The 21347-nt window shown below is 46.3% G+C and overlaps 1 protein-coding gene across 1 annotated transcript in view; it reads right to left on the bottom strand.

Moving 5' to 3' along the window:
* FAM161B (FAM161 centrosomal protein B) overlaps positions 1 to 21347 on the bottom strand; it is a 21595-nt gene continuing 248 nt past the window's right edge. Inside the window, exons 2-8 of the mRNA XM_040333726.1 lie at positions 15670 to 15896; positions 15130 to 15569; positions 10884 to 11221; positions 8849 to 8958; positions 3840 to 4007; positions 794 to 893; positions 1 to 677 (exon numbers count right to left, since the gene is read on the bottom strand). Of these exons, the coding sequence (XP_040189660.1) occupies positions 534 to 677; positions 794 to 893; positions 3840 to 4007; positions 8849 to 8958; positions 10884 to 11221; positions 15130 to 15569; positions 15670 to 15893 (1524 nt within the window). The 5' untranslated portion in view covers positions 15894 to 15896 and the 3' untranslated portion in view covers positions 1 to 533. The remainder of the gene's footprint in view (positions 678 to 793; positions 894 to 3839; positions 4008 to 8848; positions 8959 to 10883; positions 11222 to 15129; positions 15570 to 15669; positions 15897 to 21347) is intronic.

Genomic DNA, 21347 nt, shown 5'->3' on the forward strand with positions numbered 1-21347 from the left:
ATTGGACCGGCGGATCGAAAATCAGATAGATTACGCGGATCTAAAGATCCGCTAATCTATCTGAATCTGCCCCAGGGAGTAGATGTTGACACTGGATGATGCCTGCACATAAGATGACGCAGCCTCTTTGGGGTAGGGAATAGGCATTCTTAGTGTTGTGATCTCTGAGAGGTGATCATTATCTGCAAGGGTACACTTGTCATGATTTTCTACCATAAATTCTTGTACATGATTGGATAATAAAATCAGCAGAGCTTCCCCCAATTTCAGATCTTCCCCTCAGACTTACAGCGATTGCACTTCCAAGTGCACTTGTAGTGCAAAGTGGATTTGCCTTTTAGTAAATCAACCCCTCTGTGTAACTTTTGATTATGGTAGGTGGTCACAGGTTACATAGCGGAGGTACAGAAATCTTGGGAAGGCGGTCCCATGGTACACAGCAGATCTACAACAATTTGGGGGAGGGTGTCACACATTACACCATGGAAGTACATAAGTGGGGGAGGGATCCAGAAATGAGGGGGGGGACTCTATCATGGATCTTCATCATCCAGGTCCTCACTTTCGTCTGTAATTTCCTCATCTTTGATTCCCTTCTGCTGAACAAACTCTTCAGTCAGTCCCGCCTGTCGGAGCGTGTGAGTAAATTTACGCTCTGCTTCTTTAACTGCAGATCCCTGGAGACAGAAAACAGATTGCAGAGCATACTGATAGTGATAGAGGATATATAAAGGAGGAAAGTGATTGGTTCCCGCATCACATTGTACTGGACTAAACCTTCTCTCCCATTTACCTTGGAGACTTGTTCAAATAGGTACGCTCTCCTTCGCACCCGGCTCTTCATCTGCTCCAGCTCCTTCTCATATTCCTGACTTCTCTTCCGATCAGATGCTCTACAGAGATAGCAAAGACATCTCTACTATAACCAATACTCTGGACTGATCATCACAAGGTGAAGTTGGTAGTGTTTGGGCTCGTTATAACAAGGTTTAGTTGGTATTGGTCAGGTATGGACTCATCATTACAAGGTGGGGCTAGTTGTGTTCAGGTATGGACTCATTACAAAGTGGAGTTGGTAGCAGGGCTGCTGATAGGGGGGGACCACCAGCCCTCCTGTAGGGGGCCCCCGGCACACAAAGGGGCCCGGACAGCAGGAGGATCGGTGAAGAACAATGCCCTCCGTGTCTCTCACCCAGGTTTCTCCCTTCTCTCGTCAGGTAGGCTGTATGGGGCCCCATGATTCCTAACAGCGGCCCTGGTTGGTAGTGACCTGGTATCAAATCACTACAAGGAAAGGTATTCAGGTTTGGACTCATCATTACAAGGTAAGGTGGGGTGAATGGTGTTCAGATCGGACTTTATTACAAGATGGAGTTGGTAATGTTTAGGTAGGGAATCACCTACCGTATATACTCGAGGATAAGCCGAGTTTTTCAGCACATTGTTTTGTGCTGAAAATCCCCTTCTCGGCTTATACTCGAGTCTGCGTCTGCAGCCTAATCCCCGGGCGATGTGATACATTCAGTGTCATCGGCGGCCGTGCAGTGTAACCAAGCGCCGCCGCCGCCTCATCAGGCTGAACACTGACTCACACCGGAAATCATTGACGTTCTATTTCCCCGTCCGGGATGAGAGAGGACACACAGCTGATCTCACTGCTCCCCCCTTCTCCCCCTCCCCTGTGTGCTCCACAGTCAGTCAAGTGTGAAGCCAACAAGCTCACATTTCCCGCGGAGGGGAGGGCGAGAAGGGGGAGCAGTGAGATTAGCTGTGTGTTCTCTCATCCCGGACGGACGGGAAATAGAACGTCGATGATTTCCGGTGTGAGTAGCACACAGTAGAGGAAAGGGGGAGCAGTGAGATCGGCTGTGTGTCCTCTCATCCCGGACAGACGGGAAATAGAACGTCAATGATTTCCGGTGTGAGTAGCACACAGTAGAGGGAAGGGGGAGCAGTGAGATCGGCTGTGTGTCCTCTCTCATCTCGAAAAAGAAAATAGAACGTCAATGATTGCCGGTGTGAGTAGCACACAGTAGAGGGAAGGGGGAGAAGGGGGAGCAGTGAGATCAGTGGTCACTGATGGACACTGATAGGAGGCACAGTGAGATAGACACAGTGGCCCGGATTCAGAAAGGATCTCTGAGTGTGCGTGGTCGTAACTATGCGACTGATTCAGAGAATCAGTTACGCATAGATTTCCCTAAGATCCGACCGGCGTAAGTGTCTTACACTGTCGTATCTTAGGCTGCATATTTACGCTGGCCGCTAGGTGGCGCTTCCGTATAGTTACGTGATGAATATGCTAATTAGGTAGATACGCCGATTCAGAAACGTACGTCCGGCCGGCGCATTTTTTTTACGTCGTTTACGTTAGGCTTTTTCCGGCATAAAGTTACCCCTGCTATATGAGGCGTAGCCAATGTTAAGTATGGACGTCGTTCCCGCGTCGAGTTTTGAAAATTTTACGTTGTTTGCGTAAGTCGTTCGGGAATAGGGCTGTACGTAAGTTACATTCACGTCTAAAGCAATGACTATTTGCGGCGTAATTTCGAACATGCGCACTGGGATTTTTTCATGAACGGCGCATGTACCGTTTGTAAAATACGTCAAATACGCGGGGTCACCATTCATTTAGATAAAACACGCCCACATCATCCACATTTGAATTAGGCGGGCTTACGCCGGACAACATACGTTACGCCGCCGTAACCAAGGGCGCAAGTTCTTTCTGAATACGGAACTTGCGCCCTAATTTACGGCGGCGTAACGTATCTGAGATACGTTACACCCCACCTAAAGATACTCCAAAGTATTTGAATCCGGCCCAGTGAGGCTGAGGCATGCAAATGGGCACAGTGAAGCTGCAAATGGGCATTATTGACCCTCTTTTCCACTTACAGTAGCTACTGAATTCTCACCCTAGGCTTATACTAGAGGCAATACATTTTCCCATTTTTTGTGATAAAATAAGGTGCCTCTGCTTATATTCGGGTCGGCTTATACTCGAGTATATACAGTATTTCTTATTTTAAATTACTCTGTGAAGCTGATTTACTAAAACTGGCGAGTGCAAAATCTGGTGCAGCTCTTCATGGTAGCCAATCGGCTTCTAACTTCAGGTTGTAAAGGTAAAAGTTTGTTTACCTTAATGCACCCTATGCATTAAGGTAAAAAAACATCTGACAGCACCGGTCCCCCCCCCGAGCCCCCATTTTACTTACCTCACCCCTCGAAAGTTTTGTGCGCGTTCTCGTCATCCTGTTCGGTTCCCAGCCTGGCCGTTGATTGGCTGGGCGGATTGATAGCAGCGCAGCCATTGGGTGGCGCTGCTGTCAATCACAGCGGATGACGCGGCGCGCCGGGGGGCGGGGCCGAGTGATACAGTCGGCGGCTATGGCCGCCGCTGTATCACGGGAGCGCGCTCGCAAAAGCTTTCCACCATGTGAGGGAGCTCGCATGAACGTGGAAAGCTTTTGGGAGGAGGAGCCGAGACAGCCGCCGAGGGACCCCAGAAGACACGGATCCGGGACACTCTGTGCAAAACGAGCTGCACAGCGGAGGTAAGTATAACATGTATGTTATTTTTAAACCAAAAAAATCTTGCCTTTAGTGTCCCTTTAAGCTTTCACAATAAAACCTGTAAGCTGATTGGTTTATATGCAGAGCTGCACTTTTAGTAAATCAACCCCAGTGTGTCAGGTTCTCTTTCCTCCAGTCAGGCCTAAACCGCACCACAACTTTCACTCCCATTCTGCGAGGTAATTTAACCATTTGCTGGCAGTCAGCCTATCCACTGCACAATGACATATGAGCTGAATGCTGTACAAATTGGCACTTACTGGTTCTCTCTCAGCTTCTGTATGTTGGTGTCTGCCAGCGGTTTATGTGGATCCATAGCTTTGGCGCGGTGGGAGATGGAGCGCTGCATGCGCAGAGATCTTTGTCTGTGTTTCTGCAGCCACTTTTCCTGCTCTGCACCCTTGTGCTCTCTGTCTTGTAGTGAAGATCTGCAATAGATTTCTAGATCTATAAGCACAATATTCATCAGAGAATCATTTGCTGCCTCTTAAAGTGGAGTTCCACCCATAAATATAACATTACATCAGTAGTTTTAAAAAAATGTCATTAGTCCTTTACGAAAATCTTTTTTTTTTAGATGACTTCAAAGTGTTGTTGCTAGGCAGAATAGTTAATCTTCCCTCTTCCTGCACCTAGGTGCTTAATGCTTCCTAACCTACACCGCACAGACTCCTGGGAATGTAGTGGGTGTAACTTTCCAGGAGTCTGTGCACTCCCCAGTCTCGAAGAATCATGTGACTTGGACAGTACAGGTGCTGAAACCTGATCTGAAACCTATTACACTGCTTGTGCAGCACTGAGCATGTGCGAGATCTGCAAGGCTGAAATCCAGGAAGTCATACAGTCTGGCTTCATGATGCCCACACTTAAGATGGCCCCAGTCAATTTCTATTTTATAAAGTGTCTAAATGCTGTAACAACCTAACAAAACAGACCTTAGTTTACAGACTAACTTTACAAAAATACATTAAGCTTGTGTATTACAGGGGTATTTATATTTCAAAAGTGAAATTGTGGCCGGAACTCCGCTTTAAGTAAGGATGAGCTCTGGTGTGTTCGCATAGAACACGTGCAGAGCCCACCAGGAAGTGTGCGCGGCGCTGCGCTAATAACAGCCAGGGAGACATTTCACAATCCCTGCAACCGAGCATCGGGACAATGTCTCCTTGGCTGCGATTAGCACAGCGCCATGCTCACTTCCTGGCGGGCACTGCACGTTTTCTATGCGAACACGCCAGCGCTCATCCTTAGGCTGCATTCACACCTGAGCGTAGCGTTTTGCGGCATTTTTTACGGCGATTTGCCGCGACAAAACGCAGCGTTTTTTACAGGTCTAGGGTCACCAATGTAAAACGCCCAAACGCCCAAATTCCAGCGACAAAAAAGGGTCCAGAACTTGTTTGGGCTTCAGGCGTTCGGCGTTTTGTAGTGGAGATGTGAACCATCTCCATAGAGAATAATGTATTTTTTCCCCTCTAGCGTTTTGGGGCGTCGCGCTTCAGGCGACAAAACGCTCAGGTGTGAATGCAGCCTTACTCTTAAGCCTCGTACACCAGGGGTTGACAAATTTGCTTGGAATCTAGGAGCCAGCTAAAAAAGTTAGGAGCCAGAAAACGCGCCCCATCCCGACGAGCTTGCGCGCAGAAGCGAACACATACGTGAGCAGCGCCCGCATATGTAAACGTCAAACCACACATGTGAGGTATCACCGCGATTGGTAGAGCGAGAGCAATAATTCTAGCCCTAGACCTCCTCTGTAACTCAAAACTTGCAACCTGTAGATTTTTTTAAATGTCGCCTATGGAGATTTTAAAGGGTAAAAGTTTGTCGGCATTCCACGAGCGGACGCAATTTTGAAGTGTGACATGTTGGGTATCAATTTACTCGGCGTAACATTATCTTTCATAATATAAAAAAAAATGGGGATAACTTTACTGTTGTCTTATTTTTTAAATAAAAAAAGTGTAATTTTTTCCCAAAAAAGTGCGCTTGTAAGACCGCTGCGCAAATACGGCATGACAGAAAGTATTGCAGAAAGTATTGCAACGATCGCCATTTTATTCTCTAGGGTGTTAGGATAAAAAAAATATATAATGTTTGGGGGTTCTAATTAGAGGGAAGAAGATGGCAGGGAAAATAGTGAAAAATTACATTAGAATTGCTGTTTAACTTGTAATGCTTAACTTGTAACATCTGGTGGTTATAACTTGTAATACCAACGGCTCACCACCAGATGGCGCCAGCTCCCAAAAAAAAAAATGTTTTTTTTTTTTCCCCCCTTCCAAGCCAAGTCGCCAGGACCCTATTTCTAGTCGCCATGGCGACCTGGCGCCCGGGATTTGTCGAGCCCTGTCGTACACACGATCGGATTTTCCGAAGAAAAATGTGTGATGGCAGGCTGTTGTCGGAAAATCCAACCATTTTTACGCTCCGTCGGACAATTGTTGTTGGAATTTCCCACAACAAATGTGGGATAGCATGCTTTAAAATTTTCTGACAACAAATATGTGTTGTCGGATTTTCCATCGAAAAATAAAATCTAAAGTACAAACACGCATGCTCAGAAGCAATGCTTACCATAACACAACAATAGCAGACGTTGCCCAAAGGGTGGTGCTAAAGAGCTGAAAAACCACATAGTTTTGTATTTGTTGGCCAACAATTTTTTTGCTGTTTGTATGCAAGACAAGTTCACGGCCAACGCCCTTCGGACAAAAGTCCTACTCTTTGCCCGATGGAAATCCGATCGTGTGTACGAGGCTTTATAACATGGGTCTTCAAAATACGGCCCTCCAGTTGTTCAGGAACTACAATTCCCATCATGCCTAGTCATGTCTGTGAATGTCAGAGTTTTACAATGCCTCATGGCAGGGCCGTCTTTACCGCAGGGCAAATGGGGCAGGTGCCCTGGGCCCTGTCACTGTTGGGGGCCCAAAGCAACCCCCTCAATCCCCCCAGGGGCCCGGAGGACCCCAGGGCCCCAGATGGCAACCCCCCTTTTTTTTATTTTTTTTAAAATAAAAAAAAAATTATATATTTTTATTAAAGGGACAATTTTTTAATATATTTTTATTTTATTTTTTATTAAAGGGCCAATTTTTTTTTAGAGGTCTGGGGGTCCCCAGGGGCCCATAGTTCCCCAGGGCCCCGGATGACAACCCCCCTTTTTTTATAAAAAAATATCTTTTTATATATATATATATATATATATATATATATATATATATATATATATATAAATATAAATGTTTATTATTATTATTATTATAGGACCCAGATGTCCCCAGGGCCCCGGATGGCAACCCCCCTTTTTTTTTTATAAAAAACATTTTTTTTATATATTTTATTTCTTTTTTTTCTTTTATAGATAGATGGATATATATATATATATATATATATATATTATTATTATTATTATTAAAGGGCTCAGAGGTCCCCATGTGGCAAACACCCTTTATCTTTTTTATAAATGTTTATTTTTTTATTTTTGTTTATATTTTTTTTTTATTTATTTTTTATTTAAGGGCCCAGAGGTCCCCATGGCCCTGATGGCAACCCACCCCTTTTTTTTTATAAATGTTTCTTTATATATATTTTTTATTAAAGGGCCCAGAGGTCCCGGATGGCAACCCCCTTTTTTTTGTAATTTATTTTTATTAAAAAAAAAATATTAAAGGGCCCAGAGGTCCCCAGGGCCCCAGATGGCAACCCCCTTTTTAAAATATATTTTTTATATATATTTTTTATTTATTTTTTTCTTTTTATTAAAGGGCCCAGAGGTTCCCAGGGCCCCGGATGGCTACACCCCTTTTTTATATATATTTTTCTTCATTTCTTTCTTTATTTCTTTTTTTGTAAAGAGCTCCCCGCTTCTAAATTTGCGGCAGCCCCCCCCTGCTTCTCAATTTAAGGCAGCAGCACCCCCCATCCCGGTTCTCTGCTCCAGGGGGCCCATGCCTGAAGCTGTGTAAGTGGCCCCATAATTCCTGATGGCGGCCCTGCCTCCCGTTAAGCCCCTGTGCTGCCCACAAATCAGGCTGAAAATCATCAGCGGCACGCAGCCAGTGACAGTACTGCTTCCCTTCCCAGTGTTTTAAAATGTACAGCACTGGCTTCCCTTTAGACGCACACTTCTCCCTTCCTGCCACTGGGTGCTGCTTGTATATAAAAGTGAATTAGAATGTGATTTTATAACATCCCCAGTTTGCTCTTCCTGAGGCTGACTTCTTCATGTCCTGCTCCTCAAGGCATGTCACTGTTTGCTAATCTATATTGTAAATTGAAGTTTTCTGTAGAGTGTGCCCAAAGTCTTTATAATATTTGATTCACTGCAGGTCTGGTCAGTGTTTTAAAAAGTTCCTCTATTTTACACATGGCATGGCATGGGGGTCACAGCACCGTCTGTCCATTCTGCTTTAGCACCATGGGACCCCATGCCATGCCATGTGTAAAATAGAGGAACTCTTTAAATCACAGACCAGACCTGCAGTCCAGGCTGAGTAAAGCCTCAGAGTACATGACATTACTGTCTGTATTTAACTGCTTGATGGGCTTATTTTGGGCCTGGCTGGTTCACATGTATGTGTTTTGGTGGCCCACATTTGCGCAGGCACAGCAGCCCATTCATTTGAATGGGCCGCCATGCCTGCGTTTCCGGCAAAGAAAAGCGCATGCCTCATGTAATAGGCTGTGCACACGGCACGCCTATGCCCATCAAGCACTGAAATACAGCACTGTCTGTCCATTCTGCTGTCTGCTGTGACTTATCTGCAGTTCCCGCACTGTCAAACTTGCTGCATTTTTAGATGTTTAGGTCACGCTTTTAAAAACACAGTGCGTTTGTGTGTGCAAGAACTGCAGGTAAGTAGCATGGTGCAAAAGCAGAATGGATTTCAAGGCAACTGTATTTTTAAAATGCTGAATGCACCTTTTTTCTGCAGGAAACAAAGGCATGGCAGCCCATTCAAATCAATGGGCTGCTGTACCTGCACAAATGAGGGCCGCCAAAACATACATGTGAACCAGACAGGCCCAAAATAAGCTGGAGGGGGGCCCAAAAAAAATGTTTGCCCTGGGCCCAAACCATATTAAAGACGGCCCTGCCTCATGGGACGTGTAGTTCTGCAACAGCTGGAGGGCCGTAGTTTGAGGATCCTTGCTTTATAATAACAGCATTCCCATTTCTACAGATCTGATATAGAAATTTTACAGTTATATGATGTGTGGGGCAGAATGAGGAAAGGACTTTCCCACCCCCACCCTGGGATACCTGATAGAGGCTTCCCTCCTCTTGGTGCTGTCTGTTATATACACTGGCAGTGTGTTGGCTGACAAACTGGACAGATGACGGGAGGGTGTGACAGGGTGTCGGTCTTCATCCTGCAGATACAGAGAGAAAAGGTAACATGCCATGTGATTTAGAGAATATACAGTACACGAGGTGAAGCACCCCATCTTACTCATAAGCCTTGTCCAGGGGCGGCATCACGGGGTACAGGCAGTACACCTGTAAGGGGCCCGGATGGCATCCCCCTTTTTTTTTTTCTTAATTTTTTTTCCGTCTGCACCCAAAGCCCCGCCCCCCTCACATCGAGCCCAGTGGTGCCCAGGGCCCCGGGTGGCATCCCCCCCTTTTTTTTTCATCAGCACCCAAAGCCCCCTGACCTCTAAGGCAGTGTTTCTCAACTCCAGTCCTCGGGGCGCACCAACAGGTCATGTTTTCAGGATTTCCCTCAGATCAAACTGCTGTGGTAATTACTAAGGCAGTGAAACTGATAAAATCACCTGTGCACAATAATGGAAAGCCTGAAAACAAGACCTGTTGGTGCGCCCCGAGGACTGGAGTTGAGAAACACTGCTCTAAGGGGCCCAGGGGTACCCAGATGGCATCCCCCTTTTTTATTTTTATTTATTCAGTAGCACCCAAAGCCCCCCCACCCCGACCTCTAAGGAGCCCAGTGGTGCCCAGGGCCCTGGATGGCATCCCCCTTTTTTTCCATCAGCACCCAATGGTCCACAGATGGCATCCCCCTTTTTTTTTTTTCGTCAGCACCCAAAGCCCCCCCCCTCCGACCTCTAAGGGACCCCTGATGGCATCACCCCTTTTTTTTTTCCGTCAGCACCCAAGGCCCCCCGACCTTAATTCGTGGCAGCAGCCCCCCTGGCTTCTCGATTCGCGGTGGCCCCCCCATTCTCAATTTGTGGTGCTCACCCCGCTTCTCAACTTGCGGCAGCACAACCCCCCCTGGATTTTTCTCCAGGGCGCCATGCCTGAAGCTGTGTAAGGGGCACCAAAATTCCTGATGGCAGGGTTTTGTCAGAAAATCTTGTACGCTCCATCGGACAATTGTTGTCAGATTTTCCGCCAACAAATGTTGGATAGCATGCTTTAAAACTGTCCAACAACAAATGTGTACTGTCAGATTATCCGATCGTGTTTACAGAAGTGCGTCGGAATAAAATCCAAAGTACAAACACGCATGCTCCGAACCAATTCTAACCATAGCACAACATTAGCAGAAGTTGCCCAAAGAGTGGCGCTAAAGAGCTGAAAAACCACATAGTTTCATGTATGTTGGCTGAAAAAGTTCTGCCGTCTGTATGCAGAACAATTTCACGGCCAACGCCCTTCGCACAAAATTCCACAGATTTGTCCGAAGGGAATCCAATCGTGTATAAGAGGCTTTACTCTGATGCCCTGTACACACGACTGGATTTTCCGTCGGACAAACCTTGGATGGTTTTTCCGACAGAATTCCGCTCAAGCTTGTCTTGCATACACACGGTCACACAAAATTTCTCTGAACTTTCATCTGTTAAGAACGTGGTGACGTACAACACTACGACGAGCCGAGAAAATTAAGTTTAATGCTTCCGAGCATGCGTCAAATTGTTTCCGAGCATGCGTCGAAATTTTGCACATCGGAATTGCTACAGACGATCGGATATTCTGATAAGAATTTTTTCCGTCTGAAAGTTTGAGAACCAGCTCTCAATCTTTTTCTGGCGGAAATTCCGACAACAAAAGTCCGATGGAGCCTACACGGTCGGAATTCCCGTTCAAAAGCTCACATCGGACATTTGCTGGCGGAATTTTCGATCGTGTGTATGGGGCATTATAGAAAAAAATAAATGATATTGAATGATCTTTTAAGGAACCAGCTCTGGTCACTTCACGCCCGGACACCCGGCTGTAAAAGGACAAGCTGTGGTCACGTTAGACCCAGAGCAGGCTGTACAGAGGCTGACTGTGGTCTCCGGACAATCAGGAAATGAGGCTGTAGAGGCCCTGGATGCGGTCTCACCTGTTCACTCTCGGAGCGGTTTTGTTTCTTTCTGTGTCGCTGACGGGATGTGCGTAAATTGAAGGGTTTTGTCTGTGTAGGTTCTCTGACTTGTTGCCTAGAGAGGGAGAGTTTCTGGAAGTTTCTGTAAAGCGCGTGGAAGTCGGGGACGGCCGGGTTTGTGCGCGGCTGGAAACTGAGACTCTGTTGCAGAAAAGCGAGGTGCTGCTCTTTGCATTTCAGGGATGTTCTGGAATTGGGGTCTCTGATGTGACGAGTCAGCGTTACTGGAGCGGTGGAACTCTGCAGCAAATCCTTTGCTCTTAATTGACTATTAATCTTTCTTAGAAGTTCTGCTTCTGCGGTAGAAATCAGATATATTTACATTGAGAGGTCAGCAATGTCATTATTATCACTATAACACTATGGGGGAGATTTACTAATACTGGTGCACTCAGAATCTGGTGCAGCTCTGCCCGGTAGCCAATCAGCTTCTAACTTCACAAAGTTCAATTAAGATTTGGCAATAAAACCTGGAAGCTCATAGGTGTCAAAGACCAGAGCACTTTTTGCGATTCGGCACTGTGTTGCTTTAACTGACAAGTGCACAGTCGTGCGACGTGGCTCCCAAACAAAATTGGCGTCCTTTTTTCCCCCACAAATAAAGCTTTCTTTTGGTGGTATTTGATCACCTCTGCGGTTTTTAGTTTTTGCGCTATAAACAAAAATAAAGCGACAATTTTGAAAAAAATGAATATTTTTTTCCTTTTTGCTATAATAAATATCCCCCAAAAATATATAAAAAAAACGTTTTTTTTTCTCAGTTTAGGCTGATACGTATTCTTCTTCTACATATTTTTCGTTAAAACAAATTGCAATAAGCGTTTATTGATTGGTTTGCGCAAAAGTTATAGCGTTTACAAAATAGGGGGTATTTTTATTAATATATTTTTTTTTTACTAGTAATGGCGGCGATCAGCGATTTTTTTTCCGGTACTGCGACATTAAGGCGGACACTTTTGACACATTTTTGGGACCATTGGCATTTTTATAGCGATCAGTGCTATAAAAATGCATTGGATTACTATAAAAATGCCACTGGCAGTGAAGGGGTTAAGTATGTTCCCTGGGTGTGTTCTAACTGTAGGGGGGGGTGGACTGACATGGGGAAATGACTGATCTTCTGTTCATACATTGAAGATCAGCATTTCTCTCCCTGACAGGAGCGGGAGCTGTGTGTTTACACACATAGCTCCCGGTCCTCGCTCTGTAATGAGCGATCGCGCCCGCCGGGCACGCGCACGCAGCCCTAGTGGTCTGCACGAGAGCCGACGTAAAGCTACGTGCTCTCGCGCAGGGAGGCCGACCTGCCTCCGTAAAACGACCAAGGCTGGTCGGCAACCAGTTAACCGGCCTCTTCCCCACGTGTCATCATAAAACAATATGGGGGGGGGGGACCAGGTGAGCACACAAGGGGACCTGGGCAGCATAAAGAAAAGTAACTGGGACAAGAGGGGTGGCATACATTGGTACCAATCCCCTGTATTTTTCCTGTGGCCCCTGAATATCGGCGAGAGGAAGAGGAGAAGCCTACTTTCAGCTGCTGCAGAAGAAAATACAGATCGGTCTATTAATTTCCACTCCAGCCGCCTATCCTGTCCAGGTTCTGGGGGGGGGGGGGGGCGGGTCGTCAAGTAAGGATCGCGGCTTACCTGTCACCTGCCCACAATTGATGGGTTGCCAACTGCAGGATTAGGGTGTGCCCAGGCACACGCCTATGGCAGAGCTGCACCAGATTTTGCACTTTCCAGTTTTGGTAAATAACCCCCAATATCTTCACATATCCCATACACCAGACTCCCTCTATAGAACCCAATACCCCAAAGTATAACATGCTATTCATCCTACACCCCAGATCCTATACACCAGCTTGTCAATGGTTTTAAAAAAATCTTTTTGTACTAATAAACTTTTAAAAATTTTTACATATGGAATTGTGATAGTGTTAAAGTCCTAAAAATGTATTTAGTTAGGGTTGGTCTTTTCTGATAGTCTTCTATCCAATACAGTATCCTCCATAGAGCTCAAAAATCCCAGGGTATAATAGCCTAAGGCTGGGCTTACACCTGTAGAATTTTATTCAAAAGATTTAATTTTCAGAACATTTAATTTTCAGAACATTTGTTCAATTGCCTAAGAGTTAAAGGGGAACTACCAACAACCTGTTATGACTAGTGGTGGTGCGTGTATAGAGGGCGCTGGAGCGCCGCTCCCGCACACGCCACTGACACAATATACATAGATTCATAAATCTATGTATTGCTTCCGAATATTCAGATGGCCGGCCCCCTGGCGAGCGCTGGCCATCTGAATAACGGCGGCTGTGGAAGTGTACGCCGCTGGCTCTGATAGGCTTTCCGATTACAGCCCTCAGGCTGTAAACGGCTGCCAGATGCTTATCCTCGGGACGCACGGGGGGTGCATTCCTTGGATAAGAGTGACAGGCGTCTCAGCCAATCAGGTTTACCGGTTCTGGTTACCAGTAACCTGATTGGCTGAAGCGTCACCGAGGGCGGGAGAAGACATCGAGGGACGTTAGAAGCACGGCTGACCCCAGAAAGGTAAGTGTCAGGCTGGGGGGGGGGGGGCAGTTTACAGGGCACAGTGGCAACAATTGCTGGGCACAGTGGTAACAATTGATGGGCACAGTGGCTGCGTTTGGCATGGCACAGTGGTGACAATTGATGGGCACAGTGGTGACAATTGATGGCACAGTGGCTGCGTTTGATGGCATGGCATAGTGGTGACAATTGCTGGGCACAATGGTGACAATTGCTGGGCACAGTGGTAACAATTGCTGGCACAGTGGCTGCGTTTGGCATGGCACAGTGGTAACATCTGATGGGCACAGTGGTAACAATTGATGGCACAGTGGCTGCGTTTGGCATGGCACAGTGGTGACAATTGATGGCACAGTGGTAACAATTGATGGCACAGTGGCTGCGTTTGGCATGGCACAGTGGTGACAATTGATGACCAAAACAAGCACAAAAATAAAAAAGGCCATGAATAGAAACTTTTTGTCAAATCTAATAGAAACAAATTAATTTCTAATTGTCGAATTCACTCCCGGCTGAGAAAAATCGTCACTAATCTAATGCATCTGCACTTGTCAAAGTTGATCTGGAAGTAGAACATTTGTTCTATGAAAATTAGTGATTTGTAATTGGTCCAATCTATGAAGGGACCATCTAATGGTCAGACGAGCAATTTTTGGACTTTCTCATCTGAATGAAATTCTACAGGTATAAGGTCAGCTTAACTTAATACTCCTCAGATCTAATACAATAGCCTCTATAGAACCCAATACCCCAGGGTATAATACCTCACCCCTCTTCTCCCCAGATCTAATACAATAGCCTCTATAGACCTCAGTACCCAGGAGTATAATACCTCACCCCTCTACTCCACAAATCCATTAGCCTCTATAGAGCCCAATACCCCAGGGTATACTAGCCTGCCCCTCTACTCCACAAATCCATTAGCCTCTATGGAGCCCATTGCCCCAGGGTATACTAACCTGCCCCTCTACTCCCAGATCTAATAAAATAGCCTCTATAGAACCCAATACCCCAGGGTATAATACCTCACCCATCTTCTCCCCAGATCTAATACAATAGCCTCTATAGACCTCACTACCCCAGAGTACAATACCTCAACCCTCTACTCCACAAATCCATTAGCCTCTAAGGAGCCCAAGACCCCAGGGTATACTACCTTGCCCCTCTACTACCCAGATCGAATACAATAGCCTCTATAGAGCCCAATACCCCAGGGTATACTACCCCGCCCCTCTACTACCCAGATCTAATACAATAGCCTCTATAGAGCCCAATACCCCAGGGTATACTACCCTGCCCCTCTACTACCCAGATCTAATACAATAGTCTCTATAGAGCTCAATACCCCAGGGTATAATACCCTATCCCTCTACTCCCCAGATCTAATAAAATAGCCTATATAGAACCCAATACCCCAGAGTATAATACATTACCCCTCCACAAATCCATTAGCCTATAATAAGGACAAAATAATATAATACCCAACCTTTCTACTCACTGAATCCCCCAGAGTAGCCTCTACATAGACCAATATCCTCAGGTTTGATACTCTGCCCTCACTACTCTATGAACCCTCTATGTACCCTTGGCACACTACTTCATGGGTAACCACTACAGCAGCCTGGATAGTGCAGAAGGAACATTACCTCTAAGCCGATCACTGACTGTTGGGTCCAGCACAGATTTGGGAATGGGTTTGATGATACTCTGGGTTTTTTGGGCCGGGGCTGTCACTGGACGCTCACATGACTTCTTCCTCTCTTCTACTTGGAAGTGAAATGGTTTCTGCATGGCCATCAGCTGCTCTTTTCTTCTCTGTATGTCAGACTTCCTGCGTTCATCTTGTTGCTCTATGATGTCATTGTAGAGGGGAAGGAGGACTTCGGCTGGAATGGGCTGGGCCCGGAACTGCTTATAGCATTCAATATCCTCCTCCTTTATGTCGTCCTCGGGGTCAGCCCAGTCCTGGGCTCTCACCTTCTCTCCCCTTTCTGCTTCCCGCAAACTCATCTGAAATGGTTTGGGCACCGTCATGGTGAATGCGCTGCGGCTTCTCCTGGGCTTCGGCCTCGGGTTGGCAGCCGGGCTGAAAGAAAAATCAACAGCTTTACAAACCAAGTGGATTCAAAAACAAGCCTTGGTCTTTTGTTGCAGGAAACAGAACCTGTAGACATGCAATCACTTACCTCTGTAGGCCCATGTCCTGATCCCTGAGTGGGGTGGCAGAAAAGTACCTGCTGAGATCTCCATCATCCACTCCATCATCCAGACCAGCCTGGGACCGATATAGACTGGCTAGTTCCTGCAGGTAGAGCCTGTTTCTGCTCTTCAAAGAATGCAGAGTATCCAAGAACTGCCGGTCCTCTCCATCAGGGTGTCCACTTCTGTCAGAATCATCATCGCCAGCCATGTCCTACAAGAGGGGTACATACATTAGATGGGTGCAGAGGGATATATATATGGTAGGTGGTGGTAAAGAACAGTCTAAACGGTAGATGGGGTAGACATGGTAGGTGGTGGTAAAGAACGGTCTAAACAGTAAATGGGGTAGACATGGTAGGTGGTGGTAAAGAACAGTCTAAACGGTAGATGGGGTAGACATGGTAGGCGATGGTAAACAACGGTCTAAACAGTATATGGGGTAGACATGGAAGGCGGTGGCAAAGAATGGTCTAAACAATAGATGGGGTAGACATGGTAGGTGGTGGTGGTAAAGAACGGTCTAAGCGGTATATATGGTAGGTGGTGGTAAAGAACGGTCTAAACGGTAGATGGGGTAGACATGGTAGGCGGTGGTAAAGAATGGGGTAGACATGGTAGGTGGTGGTAAAGATTGGTCTAAACGGTAGATGGGGTAGACATGGTAGGCGGTGGTAAAGAACGGTCTAAACGGTAGATGGGGTAGACATGGTAGGTGTTGGTAAAGAACGGTCTAAACGGTAGATGGGGTAGACATGGTAGGTGGTGGTAAAGAACAGTCTAAACGGTAGATGGGGTAGACATGGTAGGTGGTGGTAAAGAATGGTCTAAACAATAGATGGGGTAGACATGGTAGGTGGTGGTAACGAACGGTCTAAACGGTACATGGGGTAGACCTGGTAAGCGGTGGTAAAGAACAGTCTAAATGGTAGATGTGTTAGACATGGTAGGTGGTGGTAAAAAACGGTCTAAACGGTAGATGGGGTAGACGTGGTAGGTGGTGGTAAAGAACGGTCTAAACGATAGATGGGGTAGACATGGTAGGCGATGGTAAAGAACGGTCTAAACGGTAGATGGGGTAGACATGGTAGGCGGTGGTAAAGAACGGTCTAAACGGTAAATGGGGTAGACGTGGTAGGTGGTGGTAAAGAACGGTATAAACGATAGATGGGGTAGACATGGTAGGCGATGGTAAACAACGGTCTAAACAGTATATGGGGTAGACATGGAAGGCGGTGGCAAAGAATGGTCTAAACAATAGATGGGGTAGACATGGTAGGTGGTGGTGGTAAAGAACGGTCTAAGCGGTATATATGGTAGGTGGTGGTAAAGAACGGTCTAAACGGTAGATGGGGTAGACATGGTAGGCGGTGGTAAAGAATGGTCTAAACGGTACATGGGGTAGACATGGTAGGTGGTGGTAAAGATTGGTCTAAACGGTAATTGGGGTAGACATGGTAGGCGGTGGTAAAGAACGGTCTAAACGGTAAATGGGGTAGACATGGTAGGCGATGGTAAAGAACGGTCTAAACGGTACATGGGGTAGACCTGGTAAGCGGTGGTAAAGAACGGTCTAAACGGTAGATGTGTTAGACATGGTAGGTGGTGGTAAAAAACGGTCTAAACGGTAGATGGGGTAGACGTGGTAGGTGGTGGTAAAGAACGGTCTAAACGGTAAATGGGGTAGACATGGTAGGTGGTGGTAAAGAACGGTCTAAACGGTAGATGGGGTAGACATGGTAGGTGTTGGTAAAGAACGGTCTAAACGGTAAATGGGGTAGACATGGTAGGCGATGGTAAAGAACGGTCTAAACGGTACATGGGGTAGACATGGTAGGCGGTGGTAAAGAATGGTCTAAACGGTACATGGGGTAGACATGGTAGGTGGTGGTAAAGATTGGTCTAAACGGTAGATGGGGTAGACATGGTAGGTGTTGGTAAAGAACGGTCTAAACGGTAAATGGGGTAGACATGGTAGGTGGTGGCAAAGAATGGTCTAAACAATAGATGGGGTAGACATGGTAGGTGGTGGTGGTAAAGAACGGTCTAAGCGGTATATATGGTAGGTGGTGGTAAAGAACGGTCTAAACGGTAGATGGGGTAGACATGGTAGGCGGTGGTAAAGAATGGGGTAGACATGGTAGGTGGTGGTAAAGATTGGTCTAAACGGTAGATGGGGTAGACATGGTAGGCGGTGGTAAAGAACGGTCTAAACGGTAGATGGGGTAGACATGGTAGGTGTTGGTAAAGAACGGTCTAAACGGTAGATGGGGTAGACATTGTAGGTGGTGGTAAAGAACAGTCTAAACGGTAGATGGGGTAGACATGGTAGGTGGTGGTAAAGAATGGTCTAAACAATAGATGGGGTAGACATGGTAGGTGGTGGTAACGAACGGTCTAAACGGTACATGGGGTAGACCTGGTAAGCGGTGGTAAAGAACAGTCTAAATGGTAGATGTGTTAGACATGGTAGGTGGTGGTAAAAAACGGTCTAAACGGTAGATGGGGTAGACGTGGTAGGTGGTGGTAAAGAACGGTCTAAACGATAGATGGGGTAGACATGGTAGGCGATGGTAAAGAACGGTCTAAACGGTAGATGGGGTAGACATGGTAGGCGGTGGTAAAGAACGGTCTAAACGGTAAATGGGGTAGACGTGGTAGGTGGTGGTAAAGAACGGTATAAACGATAGATGGGGTAGACATGGTAGGCGATGGTAAACAACGGTCTAAACAGTATATGGGGTAGACATGGAAGGCGGTGGCAAAGAATGGTCTAAACAATAGATGGGGTAGACATGGTAGGTGGTGGTGGTAAAGAACGGTCTAAGCGGTATATATGGTAGGTGGTGGTAAAGAACGGTCTAAACGGTAGATGGGGTAGACATGGTAGGCGGTGGTAAAGAATGGTCTAAACGGTACATGGGGTAGACATGGTAGGTGGTGGTAAAGATTGGTCTAAACGGTAATTGGGGTAGACATGGTAGGCGGTGGTAAAGAACGGTCTAAACGGTAAATGGGGTAGACATGGTAGGCGATGGTAAAGAACGGTCTAAACGGTACATGGGGTAGACCTGGTAAGCGGTGGTAAAGAACGGTCTAAACGGTAGATGTGTTAGACATGGTAGGTGGTGGTAAAAAACGGTCTAAACGGTAGATGGGGTAGACGTGGTAGGTGGTGGTAAAGAACGGTCTAAACGGTAAATGGGGTAGACATGGTAGGTGGTGGTAAAGAACGGTCTAAACGGTAGATGGGGTAGACATGGTAGGTGTTGGTAAAGAACGGTCTAAACGGTAAATGGGGTAGACATGGTAGGCGATGGTAAAGAACGGTCTAAACGGTACATGGGGTAGACATGGTAGGCGGTGGTAAAGAATGGTCTAAACGGTACATGGGGTAGACATGGTAGGTGGTGGTAAAGATTGGTCTAAACGGTAGATGGGGTAGACATGGTAGGTGTTGGTAAAGAACGGTCTAAACGGTAAATGGGGTAGACATGGTAGGTGGTGGTAAAGATTGGTCTAAACGGTAGATGGGGTAGACATGGTAGGCGGTGGTAAAGAACGGTCTAAACGGTAGATGGGGTAGACATGGTAGGTGTTGGTAAAGAACGGTCTAAACAGTAAATGGGGTAGACATGGTAGGTGGTGGTAAAGATTGGTCTAAACGGTAGATGGGGTAGACATGGTAGGCGGTGGTAAAGAACGGTCTAAACGGTAGATGTGTTAGACATGGTAGGTGGTGGTAAAAAAACGGTCTAAACTGTAGATTGGGTAGACATAGAAGGCGGTGGTAAAGAACGGTCTAAACGGTAGATGGGGTAGACATGGTAGGTGGTGGTAAAGAACGGTCTAAACGGTAAATGGGGTAGACATGGTAGGTGGTGGTAAAGAACGGTCTAAACGATAGATGGGGTAGACATGGTAGGCGATGGTAAAGAACGGTCTAAACGGTAGATGGGGTAGACATGGTAGGCGGTGGTAAAGAACGGTCTAAACGGTAAATGGGGTAGACGTGGTAGGTGGTGGTAAAGAACGGTCTAAACGATAGATGGGGTAGACATGGTAGGCGATGGTAAACAACGGTCTAAACAGTATATGGGGTAGACATGGAAGGCGGTGGCAAAGAATGGTCTAAACAATAGATGGGGTAGACATGGTAGGTGGTGGTGGTAAAGAACGGTCTAAGCGGTATATATGGTAGGTGGTGGTAAAAAACGGTCTAAACGGTAGATGGGGTAGACGTGGTAGGTGGTGGTAAAGAGCGGTCTAAACGGTAGATGGGGTAGACATGGTAGGCGATGGTAAAGAACGGTCTAAACGGTAGATGGGGTAGACATGGTAGGCGGTGGTAAAGAACGGTCTAAACGGTACATGGGGTAGACGTGGTAGGTGGTGGTAAAGACCGTCTAAACGGTAGATGGGGTAGACATGGTAGGCGATGGTAAAGAACAATCTAAATGGTAAATAGGGTAGACATGGTTTGCGTTGGTAAAGAATGGACCTCAGGGGGTCTCAAACTGGCGGCCCTCCAGCTGTTGCCAAACTACAAGTCCCATAATGCCTCTGCCTGAGGGAGTCATGCTTGTAACTGTCAGCCTCACAATGCCTCATGGGACTTGAAGTTTCACAACAGCTGGAGAGCCACCCAGTTTGAGACCCCTGGCAGTAGGTGGGGGTAGACATGGTAAGTGGTGGTAAATAGGGAGATATACACCCACACATCAAGTAGGAGTTATATATTGTGGGTGGGGGTTTAAAGAGGTATATACAGTGGATAGGTAGGGGTAGAGGGTAAGTATGTAATGGTATAGAGGGGCAAATAAAGTATGTAGTTGGGGGTAGAAAGGGGTTTTATACATTACAATAGGCGTGAGTATAGATGAATATATACAGTAGGTAAGTTGGGGTATATATTGTAGTGCTCAATAGGTGATAGTATAGAGGGGTACATTTGGTAGGTAGGTAAGGCTTTAGAGTAGGTAGGTGGGGGTATAAAGAGTTATATAGGTAGGTCAGTCGGTGGAGGGTATAGAGAGGCAAATATGATAGGTTGGGGTATAGAGAAGTATATATGGTAGGTATGTGGGCATAGGAGGGTGGTATAGAGAGTTAAATACGGTAGGTGGGTGTGGGTATATACAGTAGTTGGGTGGAGGGTATAGAGAGGCAAATACAATAAGAGAGGTATATATTGTAGGTAGGGGTATAGACTGTAGAGAGGTAATATGCGGTAGGTAGGTTAGGGGTAAAGAGAGGTAAATACAATAGGTGGGTGGGGTCTATAGAGAGGTATATATGGTTAATAGGTAGGTAAAGGGTATAGAGCGGTAAATATGGTAGGTGTGTGGGGTTATAGAGAGGTATAGATGGTCAATAGGTAGGTTGGTGGGGAGTATAGAGAGGTATAAATTGGGGGGGGGGGGGGATATGGAGAGGTAAATGCGGTAGGTGGGGATATATATACGGTAGGTAGATGGGGGGAGGTATACACGGTAGGTAGGTGGGGGTATGGCAAAGTAAATGTGGTAGATAGATGGGGGAATAGAGAGGTAAATACAGTAGGTGGGTGGGGTTATAGAGAGGTATATATGGTATGTAGGTATATATGGTTGATAGGATAGGTTGGTGGGGGGAATTGTGGGTAGGGGGTATAGAGAGGTATACA

This window comes from Rana temporaria, chromosome 13 (assembly GCF_905171775.1).
Source record: "Rana temporaria chromosome 13, aRanTem1.1, whole genome shotgun sequence".
NCBI lineage: Eukaryota > Metazoa > Chordata > Amphibia > Anura > Ranidae > Rana > Rana temporaria.